The sequence below is a fragment of the Orcinus orca genome, chromosome 16 (genome assembly GCF_937001465.1).
Source record: "Orcinus orca chromosome 16, mOrcOrc1.1, whole genome shotgun sequence".
NCBI lineage: Eukaryota > Metazoa > Chordata > Mammalia > Artiodactyla > Delphinidae > Orcinus > Orcinus orca.
In genome coordinates, this window is record NC_064574.1 from 8,826,658 (window position 1) to 8,851,385 (window position 24,728).

General features: G+C 43.7%; 1 protein-coding gene across 3 annotated transcripts; it reads right to left on the reverse strand.

Moving 5' to 3' along the window:
- Positions 1-3,770: 3,770 nt before the first annotated feature.
- PFDN4 (prefoldin subunit 4) lies at positions 3,771-13,455 on the reverse strand. 3 transcript variants are annotated; one of them, XM_004282917.3, is made up of 4 exons: positions 13,290-13,455; positions 6,978-7,085; positions 6,025-6,165; positions 3,771-4,160 (listed from the first exon to the last, which is right to left on the reverse strand). In XM_004282917.3, exons 1-4 carry the CDS (start codon positions 13,311-13,313, stop codon positions 4,029-4,031), a joined length of 405 nt encoding a protein of 134 aa, XP_004282965.1. In that variant the 5' UTR covers positions 13,314-13,455; the 3' UTR covers positions 3,771-4,028. The 3 variants fall into 3 exon arrangements, with proteins under 3 accessions (XP_004282965.1, XP_033267066.1, XP_033267067.1); XM_033411175.2 differs by lacking the exon at positions 13,290-13,455 and adding an exon at positions 12,617-12,884; XM_033411176.2 differs by lacking the exon at positions 13,290-13,455 and adding an exon at positions 12,170-12,580.
- Positions 13,456-24,728: the final 11,273 nt, after the last annotated feature.

Sequence of the window (24,728 nt, forward strand, 5' to 3'; positions counted from 1 at the left end):
GCAATATCAGAATAATCTGGAAGCTTATTAGAAATGCAGAGTCCCAGGCACCAGCACGAACCCACTGAACCAGAATCTGCGTTTAAACAAAATCCCCCAATGATGTGTGTGTACTTGAAACGTTAAGAAGCACTTCTCTAGGATGAAAATGGTCCTAAAATATATCTCCCCAGTCCTGCATGGAGTGGAGACAGCCCCAGGTTCACGTGGAATCTGGGAAATAGGGGCTCAAACGCAGACTCCCGCCTGTATCCTATAGGCCTGTTCCCCTCTAAGCCCCGACGGCGCGTTGCTGCCCGGGCCTGGTCGGTCAGCCGTCTTCCGCAGGCCCCAGGACGGGTCGCTGAAGGCAGGGGTTCCCAAACCCACTCTGGCTCCGTAGGCCTCGACCTCGGGCCACCTGTCTTCCCAACTTTAGCGTTAGGCCGCCGCCGTCTAGCGGCAGCTCTACCCAGAGGCAGCAGCGCCTCAGGTTTAGCCCCGGCAAAAATAAGTTTCAACCTACCTTTCCAAGAGCCAAGTTTACGTCGGCACAGGACTGGCGTCCTAGCAACTCCGAGTGTCCAAAGCCAAACTCATGCTCTTCTCTCAGTCTCCCCTTTCCTGCTGGATAGACCAGACACTTCCGACTTTCCTGCCTTTGTTAACCATTCCACAGGCTTCCAGGGGTCCCCCAGGCTTCCGGGGGGCGCACAGGCTTCCGGGAGTAGCAAAGCCGAGCGTGCGCGGGCGCCCGGCAAGTATGCAAATGAGGAGAGTGGGCGGGGCGAAGTGGCGAGCCGCTCTGTCCAATGGGTGAGCGGCTGAAGATGCCAGCTGGAAATGTGGTCCCAATGTTTGGCCAAACTGCATTTATGTGAGAGCTCCTGATTTTATTGTGGCAAGACACTTAAAAATTTTTTTCTTTTTTTTTAAACTAGGAGCGCCAAAGAAAACGTACTGCAGGCTGTACTTGGCCTGTGCTCAAAAGCAAGTTCTCTTTGGTTTCTCCTCCTTCCTGAACCTTCATCTCTCCAACCACTGTCAAGACCTACGTCTCTCACCTTCTCTCCAGGTCCTAGCTTACTTTTCTTTCTTTTCCTCTGCCAACTGGATCTATGCACCAAAGAAAGTGCAGTAACATCTGGTATCCCTTCCTCCATCACTTTGTAGTAAAACCCACCGATCAACTGCCAAATTATTCTAAAATATTGTTCCAATCATACATACCACCTTTCTATTCAAAGCCCTTGAGAAATTCCCCCTGGCCTCCAGCTGTCAAAACTCTATGTCAAATGGCATCCCTCCCCAACACCCTCCAACTCCCCTAATTAGTCGTGGTTTTGAGTAGAGCTCTTAAGGCTTGGATAAGCCTAGTGGTGGTTGTGGAGATAGAAAGAAATGGACAGATTTGAGAAGTATTTAAAAACTAAAGTCAGCAGGACGAGCTCCTAAGACCCTCACTGCAGAGCAAATTATTATTTACTTCCTATCAGTGCCTGGATAAGACGTAGCATATTGTGCACATGAGTTTGCAAGCCAGCAGCCTGATGGTCAATTTTGTTCTACAAATATCTTTCGTTTAGCCTGCATTGCTTTAAAAAAAAAAAAAAGTTGCACTTTCTAAAACTAGTAATTGTATATAAAAATCAGGATTACTGTCCAAAAACAGTGGTGACAAATCCAGATCAAAACTTCTACGCGGGGCTTCCCTGGTGGCGCAGTGGTTGAGAGTCCGCCTGCCGATGCATGGGACACGGGTTCGTGCCCCAGTCTGGGAGGATCCCACATGCCGCGGAGCGGCTGGGCCCGTGAGCCATGGCCGCTGAGCCTGCGCGTCCGGAGCCTGTGCTCCGCAACAGGAGAGGCCCGCGTACTGCAAAAAAAAAAACAAAAACAAAAAAACTACGCGGCTGGATTTTATCAGATGCAGTACATTCAGTTCATAGCCTTCACCTTAGCCCAATGAATTTACTAATAAAAATAAGAAAAGGCTGACGGACACTTTAGGAATGAATTTAAAATGGGAATCAAATATTTCTGATGTCCTTCATAAGTTTACTTCACAGGTACGCTTTAAAAAATAAGGTATAAAGTTAGCAATAATGTATCCCCCTCCCTCCCCCCATTAGATGTTTGGTTTTTTTGTATTAGGCTTATTCACTAATGTGGTTACAAAATTTTCAGTCCTGGCCAGTTTATACAACTCAGTTTCTGGCACATAAGTCAGATGAGCCTTCATTGCTAACATTTCTAAAAGGTTCAATTTTAGCCAGCCTCTGGCTGGATCTTCCAACTGGCCCTCCAGATTCATCCATTCACCTCCCCCGGGCCCCGCAAAAGATCGACTTCTATGGACTACCTCTGGATTCCCAATGGGTTTGGCCAATGGTGGACACCAGCTGGCTTTTGGAGGGAGAATGAGGTCAGGGTGTCCAGTCCCCTGGCTCTGTCATTGCAGGGATGTCCCTGGCTGGCTGTGCCCCTCTTCAAATGAAGGCAGCCCTTCCCTGAGCTCCAGAGTGAAGGGGGTGGCTACTCCCTCCCCACCAGCCTCTGTGGGTACGAGACACTCCCAGTGGCTACCCTCCACCTTTGGAATCCTTGCTCAAATTTTCTCCAACTTTTCTAATGTGAGGGTGTTATCTATTTCCTGCTACAATACACTTTCCCAGTCTCACACTTCTAACCAAATGCACAGAAGAAAACATATCCTTCTAAGCGTCATTTTCTAGAATTTGAATATCACTCTTTGGGAAAATTTGCAGCAATTCAGAAGTTTGCCTTGGGCTTCCCTGGTGGCGCAGTGGTTGAGAGTCCGCCTGCCAATGCAGGGGACATGGATTCGTGCCCCAGGCCGGGAAGATCCCACATGCCGGGGAGCGGCTAGGCCCATGAAGCCATGGCCGCTGAGCCTACGGGTCCGGAGCCTGTGCTCCGCAACAGGAGAGGCCACAACAGTGAGAGGCCCGCGTACTGCAAAAAAAAAAAAAAAGTTTGCCTTTAAGTCGTGAAGAATTTTAGAATTAAATATTCTACCTTTAAGCCTGAATTGTTTCTAAACGTTTAACCAAAAAGATACATATGCAATGCTTAGCCTTGAAAGTGAAAAAAATGACATTTCCTCTAAAACTATGGACATTTAATCCTGGAAGTATCCTCACTTGGGTATTATGATTCCTCCATTGGTATTTTGGCATATCAGTGCCACCTGCTGGAAAGTTAATACAATTAGGTCTTCTAAATCCCAAAACGGTTATCTTTTGCAGGGGCAGTAGGGAGTAAATGTACTCTTTAAGGAAAAAAGTCTTATTTTTAAACACACAGCTGCTTAACTTCCACATCATTATCAATACAAACCCCAGTTAATTGCAAAGCACTAAAATAAAATCTAAAACTTATAATTTAAAAAAAACCCAAACATCTCTTTCTATTGGTATATCTCTGTTGTTCTGCTCTGTGTATGAAGTTCAACATGCCTCACTTGTCTCAGCATCATCTGGACTCTTAAACCAAGACCTATATGTGAAATACATATGCTTAGATGTAATATATACTACACATATTTAAAGAAAATATATACATATGTTTTAGTATATGACAAAGTTTTAGTTGTGAAGTGAGTAAGAGTAGACAGAAGTAGGACCGGATCTTTCTGCAGTGCTTTTACCATCTCTAAGTGGCAACTGAAATAGACATAGTAGATGAACAACATGACACATGTTAACTGTTAAATTTTCTTATAATAAAAATTGCACAAATATTCTAAATGATAATATAGAAACGTAAACGATTGCTTAACTGATTTTAATAACATGACATAAAGCCCCTACACTTGATATAATTGTTATGCAAAATACATAGATGAATACTGTCTTCTTTTAAAAATATAAAATAAATAAGCAAGACATGTGAAAATAGGCGTTTCCATTAAATAAATGAAAATTTTAAAAAAAGTTTTGCTTTCCATATCATTTGAAGAAGGGAAATTATCATTTTAAACAATATTCAAGTTTATTAAACAAATTAAAAAAAGTATTATAAAATGTTTAACTTTCATCAGCTTCAAGGTTTATGTTACTCCCAAATTTTGCATATAACTGAACTTTCAAATCTGCTAACACCCGCTGAATTGATTCCACTCTGGATTCTAAGGCATCAATTTCTTCTTGCAAATTTTTCTGGAAAAAAAAATTAGTTTAAATTAATTCTCTTCAGTTGGATGATTTCTGAGCATCTGTGGATGAAATAATATTTGGGAAGAATTTTAGGTCAAAAACTTTCTAAACTTGGACAGGCAGCTAAATAACACTGATAATTAAATCTAAACCAAAAGTCTGAATGTGGGGCATGTTTCATTCATGATCTACATTTGCTTATTATAGAATAAATCAAGCTTTTCTCAGTTTTGGCTGACTTAAAAAACAGAATAAAATAAAAGAAAATTAATTCCTAAATTATCATATCCTAATAAAGAAAGAATGACATTCAAACATTTAGGGTAAACAGTTTACCACGGGCCTGGCTTCTGACACAGCCTTTTCCAACTTCCCACAAAAATAACTATGGAACTAGAGGAAATGATAAAAATTCACACACTCACCAATAATTAAAAGTAACAACTTATTGTCAAAACCTGGCAGAGGGCTTCCCTGGTGGCGCAGTGGTTGAGAGTCCGCCTGCCGATGCAGGGGACACGGGTTCGTGCCCCGGTCCGGGAGGATCCCACATGCCACGGAGCGGCTAGGCCCGTGAGCCATGGCCGCTGAGCCTGCGCGTCCGGAGCCTGTGCTCCGCAACGGGAGAGGTCACAACGGTGAGAGGCCCGCGTACGGCAAAAAAAACACCAAAAAACCTGGCAGAAATTTCCCTAACTACGAGGCCCCTGGAGTTAGACTATGAAAGAGCAGTAATGAGAGCCTCATTTATGAAAGAGCAGCTTTGCCACACAAAATGCATGGAATGTCAGAAATTCCTTCCTGGCCAGGATCAAAAGGATTTTTCCTAAACATGACAAAAAAAAAAAATGGAATCACACAAATAATATATGTACCCATTAATATCAGGAACAAAAGAAGAATGCCTAGTACTGACGTTATTATTTTAGAAATATGGCCAGTGGTTCTCAAAGGGTGGCCCCCAGATCACCTGGAAGCTTGTGAGAAATATGAATTCCAGGGCTCCACTCCAGGTCTCCTGAATTAGAAATTATTGGGGTTGGGCTCAATAATCTGAATTTTTAACGAGCCCAAATGTTGTCAGTGAATCCATACTCTCACCCAGGAATTACACTTCTCTGATTATTTCCTTAGAAGAACTTTCTACATGTGAACAAAGGTTTAGGTTTAAGAATGCTCACCACAATATTCCTATAGGAAAACAGCGAAAACAAGTTAATGTAACAACAGGAGGACAGTGGGCTGAATCAATGTCCACCAACATGACATTGAACAGTCATCAAAATTGATGTTTTTAAAGCACGTGTAGCTGGCCTAGAACAGGCTCCCAGTGAAGATCTGCTGGATAAATGAACATTAAATGGAACAAGATAATACCCAATTAGGACATTAAGTGACCAAAACGTGAAGCTAAAATACACAGAGAAAGAGGAGGAGAGAACATAAAAGAAATACATGAAAATGTTTATTGTGGATGATTATCTCTGGGTAGTGGGATTATGGGTGACTTTTCTACTTTATAATATTCTGTACTTTCTAAATACTATTAACTTAGAACACAGGTTCTGGAGGCAAAGAGGATTCCCTTTGTCATTTTGAGGAAGTCCCATAACCTCTCTAAGCCTCGATTCTTCTTCAACTCTCAATTGGGATTCCCAGTGTTATCCCACAGAGTCATCGTTAGGATTAAACAAAATCATGCTTACAAAACATTCAGAGCAGGCCTGGGACATTGTAAGAATGCATGAAATATTAGCTGTCATCCCTTATTTTCCATTACACCTATAATTACACATTCTATTTTATAATGACATAAATCCTACTTTAAGGCTTAGACTTCATCACCCAGGGAGAGACTCCAACATACCTTTGCTTCTTCTAACATTTCTTGTGTTTCTTCTTGAGAATGGCTAATGAAAACATCACCAATCTGATAAGGTATCATTAAGCAGTCGTCGTCTGCAAGCATGATATCCTCACAAGCATCTTCTAAATTCTGGAGTTGTTTCTGTAAATACAAAAGTGAACGGCAATGAAGAATGTATTCAAAATTCCCTAATAGAGGCTAAAAGCCAATTTTAATTTGGGGACCTCAACTCTTTGAGGGACTCTTCCACACAGGTATCATCACATTAAAATAAGTTTCTTACATTTTTAGATAGCATTTCATAAGGAAGCACGTAGCTCACTAACACACTGTCCTTTAGATAGTTCCAGATTGCTGTAAGCCCCCTGTGGCGGACAGTGGAGGTATCCATGGCCACTCAAAATGTCTCCTACTTTGTTTCCCACCTTGTGACTTCTGCCTTCTTATAGTAGAATAAAAACACAAACACAAACCTGCATCATTTGCTTGATGATAGGATGAAAGCAAATAATAACATAAATTCCACTAATCAAAGACACCTGAACTGGACTTCAACCCAGGAGAGCTGCATGAGAAGAGGCTGTGCCTCTGACACACAGGTTTGGGCACGGCAGCAGCCCAGTGTTCCGAGGACTGAGGGGCAGCGTCCCCATGGTGGAGGGGGCAGCTGGCTCTGGGATCAGTGGCGACAACAGCAACTCCATCACCAGCCAAGTTCTCTGGTTCTGGGACCTGCTCCTAGACCCTCAGCCGAGGGTCACACCCCTCAACAATCTGTACGCTATCTCACCTCCCTTAAACAACGTCTTCCTTCTTAAACTCACTAGAGTGCATTTTGTCATCTACAACAAACAGCCCAGACAGATATAATCACATATTACCGAATTTAGTTTTAAAAAGCTATAGCATGAAGAACTTTTATTTTTCTTAAATAAGATCTGTATTTTCAATACCTTTTTTACTTCTATTTCTTCCTTCAGCTCTGTGATTCTACTTGTATTCCGTGCAAATTTGTTTATCTTTTGTTGATCTTCAAAAGTAACGTTGACATCTTCTGCAGCCTGAAAAAACATATACATTGTTTTGTAGAGTTAATTTTAATGGAGAAGTTATAGGTTAGCTTTTAATATAACTCTGAAATAGCCCAATAAACTACCTGCCCTCAGAGTCCAGAATCACGAGAGGTACAGAACATCACAAACACAGGCCTTACTAAGTCTCTGCTCCACAAGCTTAAGACTTGTTCATAAATCTATAACCTCTTCTGATATGCTATGGAGTAATGCCTAACGTGCAAAAACACTTCAAATATAAATAACAATTAAGAATAAGTCCTGAATCGACACAGAGCAAAACTGCACTACCTTTAAAACTATTTTCCACCAGCCTCCACAGCTGAGGGTTGTACCAGAAAATCAGAAACAGGGACGAAATCTTGAGAGAAACTCTCCAGGGACTGCAGGCTTTGTAATAAGGAAGTGACAAGAACAGGAGTGCACCCATTTCTGGAGATAAATATAACTCAATTCAAACTCTTTTGAGCTGTATGGCACAAAATAAAAACCCAAGGAAAAAAAAAAAGAATAAGTCCTGAATCAAGTCAGTCAACTTTTGGCCTAGAGCAGAATTTTTTAAGATAGCCCAGGGAACAAAAGTGATGTGATAATTAATTTTGGTAAATGCCTCAGACTAGTTTATTCTCTCAGAGTTAAAACTTGCTTAAGTTTATTGAGGCTATCAGAAGTCTGTTTCTATAATTTTTAATCTAACTGATACACTGGCTTGAGGGTCACTATGCATTTCAGTGACTATATTCCACACACACACATTAAAAATTACGTTTAATGCAGAACTTGTTTATGTGTCTTAATTATGAATAAGGTGTAATTCACTGTAAAATGATAAAAATTGAATATTTTTAAACTATGTGATTAAATTTGTAAATAAAATGAGACTACTTAGACAACAAAGTACCTATGAAACCATATAACAGCTAACATTTACTGAGCATTTATTATGTACCAAGAACTTTCTAAGTACTTTATTATCTCTGCTAATCCTCCAATCAGTCTTATTAAGTAGGATCATTAGTACCACTGTTCTACCGATGGAGAAAGCATGGAGAGGTTAAATAATTTGCCCAAAGCCACATAGCAAGTAAGTGGTAAAGCTCGGTTTCAACCCAGGTAATCTGGCTCCAGAGTCCAGACAGGTCCATGAGCTCTTGGAAATTAAAGGCAAAAGTGTGTGTGTGTGTGTGCACGCGCGTGCGTGTGTGTTTATACACGCAATCGTGTATACCTAGAAGAGGAGGAGGAAGTCCTTGGTTTTAATCAGATTCTCAAAGGGGCACCTTTTTTTTTTTTTTGGTTCCTTCCCCTTTTCTTTTTTTTAAATTTTATATTGGAATATAGTTGATTAACAAGGGACTATATATTTTTTAAACATTTTTTTAAAAATAACAGACTTCCTTAGAGTTTCCCCTCATTTATAAAAGAGGAACATGGGCACTTGATGATAATTTAAAGCAGGAAAGAGACAGATATAGCTTCAACAAGGACTATTTAGGGCTCTTTTGCCAATAACAGTAATGGTTCACAATAACCACACCCCATCCTTTCACCCCGTCTCTCTTGACAATTGACTTTTATTTCCTTTATTTGAGGCAACCTGTTGTCTCAAGCAGTATGGAGCTTGGTGATCAGAATATAAATGCAGACACCTAGAATTCAGCCTTCCTCTGACCCAGGCTCTCATCACCCAATACACACGCATCAGCCCCATCATCAGACACCCAGCAGATATCTTGAAAAAAAATCCTTTACAGTGGGATATACGTGTAGCTTTGAATGTTCACCCTGGTGCATAATTTTTACAAATATGGAAGTTGGGAAACACTGAGCTATGCTACAGAAGCCAAAGCAAAGCCCATATGCAGATATGTTGGCATTCAAGTCATTTGCCTGCACAAGAAGTCTCAACTCTCTAAGCCAACAGGGAACAGAGAATTCTAGAGTTCCTGCTCCTCCAGAATTCAAATATTGAGTCCTTGAAAGCCTGAATATGTATTTACAGACGCACTTGTCATGGTGAGGCTTTACTGGGGTAATCCCCATGAAAGCACCCAGCACAGGGCTGAAACACAACTGAGGCTTAATCCATTGTTTCTGAGCTTGAATCTAAATCATGTTCCATCAGACTCACCGACACAGGGTTTCTGAAAAGTTGTGGAGAGTCTGGCCAACTGACTTCTACCTTTCCAAAGCAGGCGTTTCCTGCTGTAGCCTCACCAAACGGCAGCCCCCAGCACACGCTGGACCCTGGAGTTCATTTCCTTAATGGTGGTTTTCTCCCTGGGGTTAAGGACTCAAGTTGGGGTGTGAGGCAAACACATGCGCTGGTTAAACCGCGTGCCACCCAGGGAAGGGCTGTTTACTGTGGAAAGTGAGAAGTCAGCACCCTCCCTGATTACAGCGGTGGCTTCTGTTTTAATCTCACTGATCTAGAACACTCCTATGTTGCTGGAAGCTCCATTTGGCAGGGAGGGAGTAATTCTAAACTGGGAGTGCACCGACTGTCAGAGGTCCATTTACCCCTGAAACTATGCAAAATGCTGTGTATTATATGTGCATTCTTCTGGAAGGGTCTTCATGGCTTTCATCAGATTCTTAAAGGGACCCACGCCCCCAAAGGTTAGGAGAGAAGCCCGATGTAGTTAGTACCGCTCACGAAGCCAAAATAACTCAAGGAGGAAGGAGTTACTTAGTAGTACCAGAGTGGTGGAAAGGGTAAGAGTGGATTCAAATCCAAGGAAGCAGGAACCTTAGGCAAATTGTTCAGTTCTCTGGAGCCACCTCAGGTTTGTCATCTGTAAAATGGGGAAGCTATTCCCACCTTGCAGAGGGGATAAAATGAGCACCTAGCATAGGGCCTGGAGATGGAGTCGCCTTTCAATAAATGACAGCTAAGTGCTTTATTTCCTGAATAACGTTTACCAAAAATCATTACAAAGAAGAACAGACTCAGACCCAGACCCAGAGGAAAATTCTGCTAGGCTTAAGAGAAATATGACTGCCCAAGATTCAAGGTGAAAGTTAAAATTCCCTGCGCTATGACTGCACCCTCATCTGGAGCATCAGCCTCTCACGGAATCCTGGGAGGAAAGCGACCCACCCTCAGTCATGCCCACACTGACTTTGGGTTTCACCAGCACAATTTGGACCCACAGCAGGGTCCCACAGGTTCTAAAGACCTAGGAGGAAGTTCCAGCCAATTGTAGTCTGCTTTTATTTTTGTTTTTTAAAGGTATCTACCCAGTTTCTACAATATAAAACTTTGCTTTGTATTTTTATTCACCTTCCCTGTGAACAGTCATTCATTTAATAATTACTTAGGGGGCTTCCCTGGTGGCGCAGTGGTTGAGAGTCCGCCTGCCGATGCAGGGGACACAGGTTCGTGCCCCGGTCCGGGAAGATCCCACATGCCGTGGAGCGGCTGGGCCCGTGAGCCACGGCCGCTGAGCCTGCGCGTCCGGAGCCAGTGCTCCGCAACGGGAGAGGCCACAGCAGTGAGAGGCCCGCGTACCACAAAAAAAAAAAAAAATTACTTAGTGTTTCGTATGTACGAGGTACTGTGAAAGGAGGGTGTTCATGAGTCCTCACCTCAAGAGTACTGGCACGCTTATATTCTAGTGGAAGAGGTGTGCAAAAGGTAAGCGTTTCTGCTGGATGGTGATACATGTGACAGTGAAAGCAGAACAGTTTAGGCGGTGGAAGTGTTGAGGGGCTGGGGACTGAAGGGAAGGCCAAAGGTGGCTTCTCTGAGGAAGAGTCATTTGTACTCAGGACGATAAACAGAAATCGGACTGCAGTACCTTTCATGGCCAAGAACCAGGTCTGAGAAAGCAGAACTCTGGAGATGACACGACTGAATCATCTCATCTTAACTTCTCACCAGAAAAAGTCATGACCCACTGGGAGGTAATGGGTTATAAAGCACTCCAGACTGCAAACAATTTTCCTTAAACTCCAAGGGCTATCCTGTGATATTTCACTCTCACACATCGGCATGCCTCTGTTTTCTCTTACAGTCGGCAGAGAAAAGAGGCACATGTCGCTAACCTATCAGAAATTGTCCACAGCACTGGAAACACCTACAGGAAGATGTTGCATCTATGAGAGTCTTATTAAGATAAAAAGGAAAATCTTATGTTTTGGCCGCCACCTACCCCTCTATAAGTTATTTTACCACCATGGTTCAGCCTGTACCCTGCCCGGGTTCTCTGTCATCCTGGCCATCCTTTTATTGAATGCACGCAGGGCCTCTGCAGGAGGTACTCCAACTTCCTCTTCTGCTCCTCATGGAATCCTACAGATCACACCTTCTCAGGAAAGCCTTCTCTGACCTCAAAGCAGACCTTATTCCAGCCCTCATTTCACAAGCCCCTTTCTTCCACAGTTCTTATCGGAGTTGCAAATTTTACAGTTGTCTGTGTGACTGTTGATTAACGCCTGCCTCTCCCCAAGAGGGTAAGTTCTACAATGCTGTAAGGACAAGGGGATAAAAACTTCATTATTGTTCACCATTCTTATGTCGATCACCTAAAACTGAAACTGTGCCGTAGACCATGCTCAAAAAGTTTGTTAAATGAATGAAAGGAAAAAGTGTTGATCAAGAATTTTGCGATCAAGCCCAGGGTTCAAACCATTCTTCCACCATTTCCTCAACGTTTACTTCATCTCTCTGTACTTTAGTTTCTACATCTGTCGAATGAGGGTGAACCACAACTAGTATCTTCCATGGAGTTAAAGGCCATACCTGACAGAGAGCCCAATATAAAAACAAAACAGAGGCCAAGTGAATCTCACATAGCTTCTGTCAATCATCATGGCCCTAAACCCAACTCTGGTACCTGATAAGAATTCGTGGATGACAGACCAGTAGAATGAGCAACTCACCCCGGTTTGCCTGGGGCTTTCCCAGTTTCAGCACTCCCTCCATCTCAGGCAAACCTGGGTGGATTGGTCACCCTACAGCAAGTGCAGGAGGGCTTAGACTATGAGGTGCCCTTGAGCAGGAAAGCAATGGAAGCACATTCCCATGTGGTCTTAGAAGTGGAATGAAAGGAAACACACACAAGACCTACAGAGCAAATCCCTTCAGCCAGGGGACTCTCATCAGACAGCATGGAAGTTGAAAACACAGGCTCTGAAGGCAGAACATCTATGTTTATTTATCTAAATCCTAATTTTGCCTCTGTGCTTCAGTTTTCTCATCTGTAAAATAAGGTTAAACATAACATCACCCTTAAAGGAGTGTAAGATTAAAATAAACAATGTATACAATGTGCTTAAACCGGTGCCCAGCACACAGTAAAGCCTCAATAAATATCAGATATTATTTCCTTGTCCCTCTCCATTTTCTTTCTATCTAGATTTCTTTAAGCATCTGGGTAGACTTAACAAATTATAAGTCCTGAAGACGCGTTCTGCTTGCTTAGTAGGATAAAAGGTGGGCTGTGGGAAAAACAAAATAACACCTGAGTTTGCACTCCACCTCTGCTTATTAGCTGAGTCACTTTGAAGCCGCTCACCGCTCTAAGTTTCTCCGTCTGTAAAGTGGGGGAAAAACGTGCCCTTGCTAAATTGCTGTAAGGATCCGTGATAATAATAAACGGACGGCTTCTGCCCCGGCCCATCGTCTATCCTCAATAACAGATGGTTTTAGCCTGGAGGGCGCAGGGGCACCGAGTGTAGAGTTGAGTGGCTCAGGGGCCAGATAATCCGGGGATTGCGGGTTCCTGCTCTGCTCCTTACGGCTGCGTGACCTTGGGCAGGTGACTCCACCTCTCTGGACCTCAGCTTCCTTGCCTGCAAAGAAGGGTACCAGACCGCCCACCCTTGTGAACTTGTAAGGGTTAAACGTTACGACCCAGGTAAAGTACCTGCGTTATGGCCAGCCGCAGTCAACCGGACCCTTAGGCTACCCACACCCCAAGGACAAGGACTGGGCAGCGGGATCCTCAGACTCTCCAAGATCATCCTCAGCTCCGCCAGAGGCGACCCAGAGTCCTCTAAGGGTCCCAGACCCCAAGACGCCGGGCGCGGGCAGGCCTCGCCCCGGGGCCGCCCTCAGGGTCGGGAGTCTCGGCCCCGAGCCCCGCGCCGGGCTTCAGAGCTGCGCGCCCCCTGCACCCTGCGGCCGGCCCCCTGCGGCCGACCCCCGCCCGCCGGCCGAGCATCCCGCAACCCGAGCGCCCCACTCACCGCCTTCTTCATGGTGGCCGCCATCTTGGGACTGGACTACGGCCCGAGGCGGGGAGGGCCGCTAAGGTGTGCCTCGGCCCCGCGCCCTCCCTCGCTCCCCGACGACGCAGGACTCCCGCCAAACACAAAGTGGTCTCTACTTTCCCTCTGACTGGATCTTCGATCAGTGATTCCTAAGGTCTGGGACTCGGGGAGGACATGTAACCTGGAAAGACTTGGTACGTGCCAATTAAAGGGACAGGCGACTCCCTGTGGGCCGACAGAAACTGGGTGGGTGTGGCGAGCGGCCGCAGCTCCAGCAGCGGGCAGCAGGGGGCGCTCAGCGCGGCGGGGCCGCGAGAGAGCAGAAGGGCCGTTGCTTTCCACCAGTCCCACGAACCGTGGAAGAAATACATATCCCTAAAAAAAGAGCTAAGAACGAATGACCTTGGCAATAGCGTGAGAGATGTATGTGCCCTGATAATTCAGATGATAAAAAGGAGGAAGTACTCCTAGTAGTTAATTTTTTTCAACAATATTATTCAGCAATTACTGTATACTCTGACACATGTGCCTCCCGATTCTTAATTTTTTTTGGTCTCAGGATCCCTTTACACTCTTAAAAATTTTTGAGGACCCTGAAGAATTTCTGTCCTATATTCTTCAACATTTATCATATTAGAAGCAGAATTTTTGAGTGTATTTATTAATTTAAAATAATTTTAAAATCCATTTCATGTTATTGTAAGCAACATTTTAAAATTAAAGATAACCATATTTTCCAAGACCAAAAAAAATATTGAGAAGAATGACAGTTTTACATTCTTGCAAATCTCTGTAATATCTGGCTTAGTGGAAGTTTGGATTCGCATACCTGCTTCTGCGTTCAACCTCTTGCAATACGTTGTTTAATTGCTATATATGAAGAAAATCTGATCTCACGTAGATATGTCGTTGGAAAAGAGAGGCCCTCGGGGATCCCCTGAATAGGTCTCAGGGACCCCAGGGGTTTGAGAATTGCCCTGGACAAGCCTCCTTTCTCGAAGTCCCAATTTCCTCTTCGGGAATTGAGGATAAGGGGGCCTTATAGCAAGCACACCCTACCTTCTCTGCCACAGCCCTTAGCCCCACGTGGCATGGCCTGCTCCGTCAGGGTCCCAGCTCCAGAATCCAAGCCCTTTGCATTAGGTCTTCCCTGTGCTCAGCTCATGTGCGCTCAATATATATTTGTTGAACGACGATGTTTTTTTTAGGGTTGGATCTTTTCACAGGATCTGGCCTAGAGTGGAATCTGGATCAATGACACTCATTCATTTAAAAGATCACTAACTAGCTAAATGTAAAGGCGCTGCAGGAACAGACAGTGGAGGGGGAGATAGAACACAAAAGGGCAAAATCATTACAGATGGTGCCAAGCAACTGACAGGGGAAACAAATGAGATGCCGAGACAGAGAAGAACAGAAAGGGGTGGTCCCGAGGGGCTCTTTGGAGGTGGCCGCTGAGTGAACAGAGAATGGGAGGAAGAGAGGAGAGGAGGGGTCCCTCATGGAGGAAGGAGCTTCCTGGGCTGGATCAGCAGCTCAAAGACGTTGTCTTCCTGTGTTCAGACTTCTTTAATAAAATACCACAGACCGGGTGGCTTATGAACAATAGAGATCTATCTCTCACAGTTCTGGAACCTGGAAGTCTGAGATCTGGGCAACAGCATGGTCACGTGTGGGCTGATTCACAGCCAGCACCTTTTGGCTGGGTCCTCACACGGAGGAAGGGGCGAGGGAGCTCTCTGGTGTCTCTTTTGTAAGAGCACTAAATCCCTCTCGTGAAAGCTCCACCCTCCTGAACTCCACACCTCCCAAAGGGCCCACCTCCTAATACATCACATTGGGCATTAGGATTTCAAGGTATGAATCTGGGGGGTGCAGAGAGACGCAAGCATTCAGACCAAAGCAGAAGTTACGGCTCCCAGCTGGATATGCTGTCGTCCTTGGCCTTCCCTTTATCATCACAAGACGGCTATTGCATCCGCAAGAGTCATGTCTTTATCCAAGAGGTGCACAAGCAGAGAGAAAAGGGGTCAGCATGCACCTCTCTGCTTATGCTTCCTCTGACTCGCTATCCTGTGCTCTCTCACTCTCGCTCTCTCTCACTCTCAAGGAGAAATGTATTTCCTAGAATCTCCTAGCCCCCTTGCCTTTATGTCTGTCTTACACCCGCCTCAATCACTGGCAAAAGCTACCGGATTAATGATTACCTTGAACAATGATGGCTAATTCCTCGAGGCTGGACATATGGCTGCTGAAAAAGAAAACTAGGCTGGGTTTCTGGAAACAAGGAAGGGGAAGAAGGAAGTAAGGGTTGTTGGATGAACAGCCAGCAGGGTCCTCTTCTTGGGAGTTCAGTCATCAGACGGGGCTGTTCAAAGGGCTGGGCAGATAAGGAGAGTGTCATTTAACCTGGACAGACGGACAGTGGGCAGAACCGACCCCAACCTTAGTGCTGAATTGGCTCCCTCTGGTTCCAAAGTCTTCTTTCTCACTCCATTTCCCGCCGTCCCTACCCCCGTGGCTTCCCAGCCCAAAGCATCCTTTGAGCTAATCTCCTTTCCTGCAGGAAAACCAGTGCTGCAAGTACAAGTGGGGACTTTTCAAGTCTTCTGCTAAGCATCCTCTCATTCCGTAATATTGAGTATTTCCAACATTTGCTTCTGTTTTTTTTTTCCAGCTGGAGCGTGTCCGTACTTGTTTGGACTAACAAAAGAAAGAAGCCTGGGGTACAAATGAAAACAATAGGAGACTGCAGGTCAGGAAGGTAAACCCCAATAAGCACTTGGAAATACTATCCCCCAGGGATGAATGAACACATTCCCTTATACCAGGTTGAAAAGTGGCCACCCAGTGACTGGATGCAAGATATGGGTTGTTTTCGGTTGCTTTTTTTTTTTTTTTTGACGCATACAGTATTTTTTTTAATTGAACCAACATTTGAAACTTAGGAGATTTCACTCAACAATGTTAGAGTTTTTATAGAAACAGACTCACAGACTTAGAGAACGAACTTATGGTTACCAGGGGGGAAGGGTGGGGTGGAAGGGATAGATTGCGAGTTTGCGATTGACATGTACACACTGCTATGTATTTATTTATTTATTTAATTTATTTTTGGCTGCGTTGGGTCTTTTGCTACTGCGCGCGGGCTTTTCTCTGGTTGCAGCAAACGGGGCTACTCTTCGTTGCAGTGCGCGTGCTTCTCACTGTAGTGGCTTCTCTTGTTATGGAGCACAGGCTCTAGGCACGCGGTAATTGCAGCACACGGGCTCAGTAGTTGTGGCACACAGGCTTAGGTGCTCCACGGCATATGGGATCTTCCCGGACCAGGGCTCGAACCCGTGTCCCCTGCATTGGCAGGTGGATTCTTAACCACTGCGCCACCAGGGAAGCACCACACTGCTATAAAATGGATAACCAACAAGGACCTATTGTATAGCACGGGGAACTCTGCTCAATATTATATAACAACCTAAATGGGAAAAGAATTTGAAAAAGAATAGATACATGTATATGTATAAATGAATCACTCTGCTGTACACCTGAAACTATCACAACGCTGTTAATCAACTATACTCCAATATAAAATAAAAAGTTTTAAAAAATAATAATAAATAGAGTTTTATTTTGCTTGAGCTTGTAAAAGCAGCATTCCGGTGACCTTCAGCCCCCATTCCTGTGTGCCAGCAGCTGCTGGTGCTGATTGGACGTGGCCCATTTAGCTCACAGGCCCTCTCCAGGGTCCCCACAGGTCCCTACCTGCCTCATCTGTGTGCTTCCCTGTCAGGCCTTCCAGGCGTATGAACTTGGCTACCCCCAGGCTTCTGTTCTAACAGATCTAAATGAGGGGGTTTGTGCGTGCCTTTGTTTGACACCTGTCCCATGCTAGATGCTATTGCAAAAAGAGAGCTGAATCAAACAAGGTGCTTTGCAGCAGGGAGCTTACAGTTGGCACACGTACATCGCTACAGATCAGAGCACCTGGGGCTGCAGCCCTGAGACCACGCTGAGGGTCCTGTGTCTGGATGGGGCAACCAACGAAGCCTCTGGAACTGATCAATAAGGGCAGGTGCTAGGCGGTGGGGCTACAGCACTGAAAAAAAGAGACAAAATGCCCTGTTATATGCAGCTTACATTCTAGTGATGGGAGACAGACCATACTCAAAATATATAAGTATGTTATACAGTATGTTAGAAGGTGCTATTCATGTGGTATTAATAGCTATAACAAGAACACATAAAATAATAACAAAAGACTATGTAACTACCAGTATGAAAACTCCATGAGGAAGATACAAGGATAGAAATGGCAAGTATGTTGAAGGGGAAAAACAAAAGACAAAAACCTCTGTTTGAATTGACATGTAAGCTACAAAACTGTCCAGACACGTCCCAGCTTAATTTAGATTCTGTCACAAAGGGATAATGAGCTCATTTCATAGCCGTACGTGCATGAGTGCCCTCCAAAACCTGCAACATCCGTGCCAGGCTCCCGGTTCTAAGACTTCAAAGAGGAGTGAGAGGCAAAGAGAAGCCAACCTCTGTGATCACGTGGTAATTTACTCATTGCCTGCAGGGGGCGCCCGAGGATCGTGGTAGCCTTCCCCAGACCTGAGTCACTCAAGTCCACTTGGTAGTTTTATGCCAAAAACACCAGCAGAACTAATTTTTTTGTTAATTTAAACAAATAATCTCTCTTTAAAATTTAGAATAAATATATTTTAAAAGGGCATTTAAACATCTCTGACTTAAAATGAAAACCAGTTTCACCTGCTTAAAGGAGCAGATCTTAAGCAAATCTCCACTCTGGGAGGCTCGGAAGAAGTTCTTTCAGCTGAGATTTGATCGAAGCTTGGAGAACTAGGGTCAGGGCTGCCTCGGGAGTGAGTGCCTCCTTAAATTCTCCACCTCTAGGCCTCTCGCATGCTTGGCCCTAATCCCTTGGGGAGGCAAGATGTCCCCTCCTCCCTCCCCCACCCCCCTGCTGTCGAGGGGGTAGCAGCAGCTCCCAAGGCCCACAGGGACCTGGCAGGAAATGTAAATTGAGTGACGCTGGTTAGGGAGGGACCACTCCATCCACGGGGACTCAAAGCCACTAGAAGTTCCCCTTTTTACCAGAAATACAGATTTTCTTTTTTTTTTTTTACGCGAAGTCTCCTGGTGTCGAACTCTTCACTCAAATCTCTTTTCAAATAAATTCGAAACTTCCATTTGTACCAACCAGATGGAGAGCTCAGGCCACCCACCCATTTGTGACCTCTGGTAAACCTCTCCAGGTGCACATCTTCTAGAATGTTCTTAGGACCAAATTTTCCATCCCTAAATGCACTTTCATGGATCAGGGACTCCATCTCTTACTGGAAAATGTCCTCCCTAGGCTGCCTGATTATTCTCTCCTGAATTCACCTCCTTCCTGCTTTGTTCCGTGATCATGAACTTCCTGTGCCCCTGCATGACTCTTGACACCCAAGGATGTCTTTAAATCTATCTTAAGATTTAATCCAACACCTAAAGCCTTCCTTGGTTCTTGCTAACCTCTTCCATCTTTAAATTCTGCCCTTTTGGGAATTCCCTGGCGGTCCAGTGGTTAGGAGTCTGAGCTTTTAATGCCAAGGGCCTGGGTTCGATCCCTCATCAGGAAACTAAGATCCCATATGCCATTCGGCGTGGCCAAGAAAAACATTAAAATGTCACAATCTTGATTTAAAAAAAAAAAACAATAAAAAATAAATTCTGTACTTGTTACACAATTTGGTACTTTTCTAAGCTACCACCGTATATGCCTTACCTTCTCTATCTTGTACTTCTTTTGACTCTTCTTGGGTAATGTAGTCAGTTTGGACTTGGCTAAGCTTGAAATCCCTGCTTGAAATTCTTCACTGCCTTCTCATTGCTCTTAGTTTACAGTTTTCTTACCAGGGTCTAGCCTCCTCTCACTCATTTCATACTGTTTTTCCCTCCACTCACTATTCTCCATCCCTTGGGCCTCCGTTCTGTGAATGCCACCTGGTCCCTTCTGCCTCAGAGCCTTTGCCGCCCTCCGGGCCTTATTTCCCATTATTCACCTGGCTAAAGTCTACTCATCCTCAACACTCAACCTCTGTGTCGCTCCATCAGGGAAGCTCTCCTTTAACACATCTACCACCCAGAAAGAGCAGTATCCCCCATTGAAGCACCCTTGTAGCCCTCCCCAGCACGTTTCGTTTTGAACTCTGTCTCCTCGTTATACTAGGAGCACCAAGGGAAACAAACCATGCTTGTTGCTTCATCTCTGTAATCACAACACCAACAGGGAAGTAGGTGCTTGACAAATATTAGCTAATGAATAAATAAATATGTGTATGAATAAGTGACTCTGTATTTAGGAATTCATACAGTAATATATAATACAATACAGCTGTTGATGAATTAATTCAGTAACAATGTACAAGAGTCCATAGAGTATTTCCACTCACCTTTTTTTTTTTTGCTAGTATATCTAGTAAAACAACGTACGTCACAAATTGTCATCATGTGGACTCATTGCCTGAATAGCTCTTTCCTCCAGATGGGTTGTGACTCCAGAATCTGACATTTTTACTTTTCTCTTTGCAAACCCTCAGGAACTGTCCACATTCTCGTGTACACTCCACAAAGCAAGATTGCACAAAAGCAAGGAACCCTCTCTGTCTTTGGACCAAAATATAACCACCTCTCACTAGTTTGAATTCTCAACTTAGTTTTTACTGGTTTTTCCAAAGCCCTCCAGTGTATGCACTGGCTTAAGGCCTGTATAAAATAGGCCATGAGCCAAACTGTTTATTTCAAGGATACACGCTTATAGCGATCTTGATATTGAGAAAGGAGTCGGAACTTGTTATAAGGAGCAGTCACGGCATATCTTCAAATTAAAATATAAATTCCCGGACTTCTCTGGTGGCGCAGTGGTTGAGAATCTGCCTGCCAATGCAGGGGACACGGGTTCGAGCCCTGGTCTGGGAAGATCCCACATGCCGTGGAGCAACTGGGCCCATGAGCCACAACTGCTGAGCCTGCGCGTCTGGAGCCTGTGCTCCGCAACAAGAGAGGTCACAACAGTGAGAGGCCCGCGCACCGCGATTAAGAGTGGCCCCCACTAGCCGCAACTAGAGAAAGCCCTCGCACAGAAACGAAGACCCAACACAGCCATAATTAAATAAATAAATAAATTTATTTTAAAAATATATATATATATATATATATATTCCCTAAATTCCCTAGTGTGATTCATTCAACAAGGATTCGCCCAGAACCTGGGTTGCCCTTATCACTGAGCCAGGCAAACTCTTCACACAGATGCTGCTCATAAAAGGATCTGTTTTGCAACGAAGTGGGCACCTTACGTATTTGTGACCATCTAGTAACTCTTGAACACGTTTCTCTATATTTGGGGTAATTTCCAGGTCATGGGTGTCAACTCTCCATTCTAGAAGTCAGAACTCAATTTCCCAGCATCCCTTAAGCTAGGATGCCGGTCTGTGGATTTAGGTCCAGCCAATCAGACTCACCAGTGGGAGATTTTGCTCTAAGAGAACCAATGAGAAGAGGTGCCAGGTGCCTGGGGAACCCACTCCTGGTGATGAGGGTAGTCCAGCAGAGGAAGCTGGGGCTCTCTGAAGCAGCAGGAAGACAGTCCTAGTAGAAGCCTTGGCCTTAGTGACTCAGGCTCGGAGGTGCTGAGATTGTAGCAGCCAGCAGTCCTGCAAGGTCATTTCAACGTCGTCCCTAGATGTTTGCCTCCACCGTGGATTCCTCTGCCCTTACAAAGAGTCTGTGTGCATTCTGACCCGCTTTTCCAAATTCTCCATCTGCTGAATCTACTACAGGGGTTATTTACCACAAAGAACCTAAAGAGGTGTTATTTTTAGAGAAAAGTTATTCCTTTGTTATTATTGTAAGTTCAGCCAAGACAATCATGAAGGGCTGAAGGACAAAGGGCTGTGATATTCTTTAGGCTGTTTTGCGGTGCTTCTGATGTGATAACTACAGAGGTGAAATTCTATCTGAGAATAAAAAACTATTGGCGCACACCAATTACAGCCAGGGACCTTGTGCTGACTTTTAAGGTTTTTTATCGTCTATAGCACACACTCAAGTAACCTGTAGGTTGCATTTGTGTCACACTGACACAGACTTTAATGAAGAGATGAGGCTGAGGGGATAACAAAACCACACAAAGTCAACCGCAAGCCCCCAGACCGGCACACCACCCACCATTACCACGTAATAAGCAGCTATACGGGTTACACGTGTAAGTGGAAAAAACAATCAAGAGGGAGAAGTGATGCCTCAGCCACTGCTGAATGCTTATAAAGCCTCGAAAGGCATCGTGACTAGTCTCTTTGGAGAAACCTGGTTCGTTTTTGGCGATAAACAAAGGATAAGATGGAGGATGTCGTGGCAAACCTTGCTGTCAATCATTGATGTCTCTTTAGTCTTTCTCAGAGCAAAATACTTTGCAGGCACTAAGGCTAAGGAGAGGAACAAAAAAGCAACCCCTGCCCTCATGCTCATACGTGGCCACCCAGGAAGAGAGATGGATGCTTAGAAATGCTTAGAAAGCAGCTTAAGAAAATGAGTGAGCACTTTTATTGTTTGAAGAATAATTATATTCCTGGCCACCTATTCTGAGAAAATAAGTCTAAAACCAGAAATAGACTCTGTACAAGAGTGGTATTAAAGCAGTTAGTTTATAAAAATGAAGCATATGAACTACCCTCTGTTCAGCCTATAAGACACCCACAGTGACATGCATGTATCACAATGACAGTTTTGAAAAGTAGTGACATGGAAAACCATGCTGAAAAACAGGTAGCATGCGAAATTCCCAATTCCAATTTTATTCTTAAAAACATATCTGTATATGGGCTTCCCTGGTGGCGCAGTGGTTGAGAGTCCGCCTGCCGATGCAGGGGACGCGGGTTCGTGCCCCGGTCCGGGAAGATCCCACATGCTGCGGAGAGGCTGGGCCCATGAGCCATGGCCGCTGAGCCTGCGCGTCCGGAGCCTGTGCTCCGCAACGGGAGAGGCCACAACAGTGAGAGGCCCGCGTACTGCAAAAAAAAAAAAAAAAAAAAAAAAAATCTGTATAGATATAGGTAGATATACTTGGAAAAATATAGAGATGAAACCCATAAAAATGTTGCTATGTAATAGTGATTTGATATCTAGGTGTCAGGAATTAAAGGTGACTTTACTATGCATCTTCACAATTTTCTAAATTTTTGAAAGTGAATGTGGATTACTCTTATATTCATGTAGAAATTAATATTAGCTGATACATAATAATGTAAGATGTAATGGTAAGTGATAACAGCAAGCTATAAAATGGACATATGGTGATTCCGACTAGAATTTTAAAATCTACCCATAGGCAGAATACATAGAAAAAAATGTCTAAAACTATTCTCAGTAGTTGTCACCAGGTGGTGACATGAAATGCAATTATTTTTTCTTATTTGTACTTTCTCAGGTTTCATTTAATGATTATGATCACTTTAATAATATTTGGGAAACTTCTTTTTAAAAGACATGACTGTGCTATTAACCTTCTCAATAAAGATAAAAAAGGTTAGGTAATTCTCACATTCCACCAATCACAGGACCTCAATCATCAGAAGCAAAGGATTTAAATCTAAATAGGTTCTCAACATTATCGCCCTAAGTTTCTGAGAAGGAACAAGAAGCTTTCTGAGATGTTAAACAGTTAACTACATTTTTAAAATGTTTCTGTAAATTTAATCTTTAATGTGATGAGCACAAATCCCATAAAATATGATTGCTATAAGAAATTACATTTATTCACTTAATCTGTAAATATGTTTGCTATAAGAAATTATTTTGCCAACTTAACCTGTAACTAAATCTATGAACTTTCAATAATTAGCCCAATACTAAAAAGAAAGATGTAGAGATATAGATATAAGTAGATAACTCTTCTCTTGTTTGTAAGAACACTTCATAGCAGCACTATTTACAATAGCTAAGACATGGAAGCAACCTAAGTGTCCATCAACAGACAAATGGATAAAGAAGATGTGATATATATATGCACAATGGAATATTACTCAGCCATGAAAAGAATGAAATTTTGCCATTTGCAATAACATGGATGGACCAGGAGGGTATTATGCTTAGTGAAATAAGTCAGAGAAAGACAAATATTATATGACGTCACTTATATGTGGAATCTTAAAAAATGATGCAAATGAACTTATTTACAAAACAGAAACAGACTCACAGACATAGAAAACAAATTTATGGTTACCAAAGGGGAAAGGTGGGGGGAGGGATAACTTAGGAGTATGGGATTAACAGATACACACTACTATACATAAAAAATAGGTAAACAACAAGGAATTACTATCTAGCACAGGGAACTGTATTCAATATCTTGTAATAACCTATAATGGAAAAGAATCTGAAAAAGAATATATATTATTCTTTCTATATACTGAATCACTTTGCTGTACACCTGAAACTAACACAATATTGTAGATCAACCATACTTCAATTAAAAAAAAAAAAGCTTCAGACTCAGTCTTGTTTTCTCCAATACACTGCTCAGAATTAAGGGTGCCTCTAGCAGATTCAAATCCAAACACAGAACAAATACCATAATACTGTAGTGGAGTGAGTTGCTCTTGTGGATGTGCATGTAAATTAAAGCGGGTTCATTGAAGTGTTTTCACAGAAGTGAAGCTGAGGAATGGAGAGAGATGACACAGGGCCTGAGTTTGAAAAAGTGTTTCCCTGCTCAAACTGAGCTAAGCTATCTCTCCTCCTGAGCTTTTTGATGACATGAGTCAACAAGTTCCTTATCTGCCTATAAAACTTTGGTTTAGCTTTCTGTGATTTCTAATCAAAAGAGTGTCCAATGATACATTCTGGCTACATCAGTGTCTTAACAGAGCCTGGGACGAGGGCTTGCTGCAGGGAGTCGATTTGGGGAGGTGATCCTGAGAAGGTAGGGGCTGGGGCTCAGAAAATGTTCAAAGGCAAGGACGGGAAGCTTTTCCAAGGGCTGGTCGCCCAGCTGGTTACCCTGTGGGCAACCGGAGATTATTCCTCCTGGGAACTCTTCGGAGAAATCAGGCACCATGTGTCTCAGAATTGTTCTCGCCATAGAGACGGCATTTATCCACCCATCCTTATTTGGTCAAGGGTTGCCCTGCGGTGTCAACTCCCTTGCACTTCCAGGATCGTTCTTACATCATAATGGCTGCGAGAGCTCCCTGTACCCTGTAGCCAACAGAAAAACCCCAAGAGGAGAGGCAGAGCTGAGGTAAGATGCACCTGTGCAGAGTTCACCGTCAGCTCAATGGCCAGAGTAAAAAGGCAGGTCAAGGAAAATACAACAAGGCATTAAAGATGCCCAACACCACTAATACCAGTTAT